The following is a 2,038-nucleotide window of genomic DNA, read 5'->3' on the forward strand; positions in this document are numbered from 1 at the left end:
TGTCATGTTTAACCTGTGCTGATTTAGTAGTTTTGGGAACTTGATTTTTTGGACAAAATACCTTCCACACCGCTGCATGGGATGATCGCGCTGGATGGGCGAGGATGGGGGCAATAAGGTGCTGTTGGCAGGAGGTGTGGGAGGGATGTTTTCTATGTTGCGATGCTTCCGGCTATTTATAGCATTCATACTCCTGCTTGAATGAGCTTTCTGCGCACATGAACGGCGAGCCATGGTGTGCAGGGGAAGTGAGCTGGAAGGCTGGTGCTACCATTTTGGGTAGTCATCGCAACTCCTGTCCACTCAACGCCGAGCGCTTCGACATTATGTAAGCCAGCCGCCTTCCACAAACATCGTGAATTTTATCCTGCTGAGCTCACTTTAAGCTATGGGTGCTCACTGAAAAGTTGTTGAGGAGCTAATGCACTATTGATTCTCTCGTGCAGTTTCTCCATTTACCTCTCATCCACATATCTAAGCCCTAATTCGAAAATCGCCACGAGAGACCTTGCACATTCGATGTCCATGATACCTCTTCACCACTCATCTCAGTCATAACGGGGAAGTACGGAGAGAGATCTTCCTTATACCTGTCGACCGTCCTTCAGCCACCAGCATTGTCCTGCCGTCTTATCGAGCCGTCGTCTAGAGTAGATTATCATGCAATTCAAGCCCCGTCCACATAAGTGAAGGCGGGCGCTCTGACGCGCGCCTCCTCGCTTAACCCGGGCGCTGCCTATCCCCATTGCTATCGTCCACCAGCATCGTTGACATTTGGCAGACAGCTCAGTACAGTCATGATAGTCCAGAAATGCACAGCATTTCAGCACAGGGAACCAGGACAGTCTGCGTCTCGGGTCAACGAATAACCGTCGCTCAGGTACTAGGGTTCGCAGTACTCAACTTCGAGGCCGGGGCTCGCTGGCGACGTGCTTCTGATATCTTGTTCTAAAGGAGTACGACAACAGGAGAGTTTCCCTTCTCCTCACTCAGAACCGTGGTCTATCTGTGATATCCTCCCGAGCGTGGCACCGACGATGGACACTAGTAGCCTTCGAGAACGGCCCAAAGCCAAACGTGTCGAACACGTAGTCCGTATAGAAGTGCCTGTCACCACACGCCACAAGCTTCAGCAGCAACGGGCCCGGATACTGAAGTTCCAGCGAAGATGGCAGCGCATCAAAGATGATCTCCCTCCACAGCTCTCGCGCAGTCAAAGTCAGTCCCGCTGTTAGTGATACGTTTCATGGTATGCTAATGATGAAGGATCTCAAACTACTGTCTTCAGTTGGCATGATCTCGATCGGTGAGTCAGGACCGCTTTTTACTAGCACTCCATACTCATGTACGTTCGAACATCCGAACCCCAAGGTGGTGTCATCGGTACCGGTCTCTTCCTGGGCTCTTCGGTACGACACTGTCACTCGGTGCGCAGTATCGTGATACTGAGATTACGTCCGTTTCAGGAGGCCTTGAGATCTGGTGGTCCCATTGGGTCTTTCCTGGGGTACAGTCTCGTTGGCTCTGTGGTATACTGTCTATGTGTATCAATCGGAGAGATGATTGCTTTTCTGTACGTCGTATTGACTATAAGAGATCCTGTACAGAGGACTCTCAGTCTAGTGGGAAGATCACTGACTGTATTAGGACTATACCTGTACAGAGGACTCTAAGAACCATATGAGTACAGTATAGTATGGGAATAGAAGATGAACATACCTCAGTCTAGTGGGAAGATCACTGACTGAGGAAAGGAAGGAGCGAAGCCAGCACTGTCTACACCGCTGGCAGGTGGCAGTGCTTGTCTACTATAACAGGAAGGTAAGGTAATCTAATCTAATCTGACACGTCACCTGACCGCATTCCGACACTCCCACTCAAGCGCTGCCTAAGACCCATAGCCCGCATAAACCTCCAGTGTTTCTCTCGAGGTAAGGCCTTTGTAAAAATGTCCGCTACCATTTCCTCCGTAGGTACCCATTGTATTTCAGCTTCTCCTGTAGCCACCAGATTGTCGCGCAAGAAATGGAACTTTCGC

The 2,038-nt window shown here is 50.2% G+C and overlaps 2 protein-coding genes across 2 annotated transcripts; one reads left to right on the top strand and one right to left on the bottom strand.

Annotated features, from left to right (window-relative positions):
* Positions 1-1,343: 1,343 nt before the first annotated feature.
* On the top strand, positions 1,344-1,673 carry DICSQDRAFT_74952 (uncharacterized protein; the record flags this gene model as incomplete). Its single annotated transcript, XM_007371957.1, has 2 exons — positions 1,344-1,409; positions 1,467-1,673. 2 exons carry the CDS (start codon positions 1,344-1,346, stop codon positions 1,671-1,673), a joined length of 273 nt encoding a protein of 90 aa, XP_007372019.1.
* A 163-nt stretch (positions 1,674-1,836) lies between these two features.
* DICSQDRAFT_74950 (uncharacterized protein) lies at positions 1,837-2,038 on the bottom strand (the record flags this gene model as incomplete). The annotated part of the gene is made up of 1 exon (XM_007371958.1): positions 1,837-2,038. A coding segment is annotated over one exon (202 nt), but the record flags the coding sequence as incomplete, so codon positions are not given.

Source organism: Dichomitus squalens (genome assembly GCF_000275845.1).
Source record: "Dichomitus squalens LYAD-421 SS1 unplaced genomic scaffold DICSQscaffold_528, whole genome shotgun sequence".
In the NCBI taxonomy this organism is placed as follows: domain Eukaryota; kingdom Fungi; phylum Basidiomycota; class Agaricomycetes; order Polyporales; family Polyporaceae; genus Dichomitus; species Dichomitus squalens.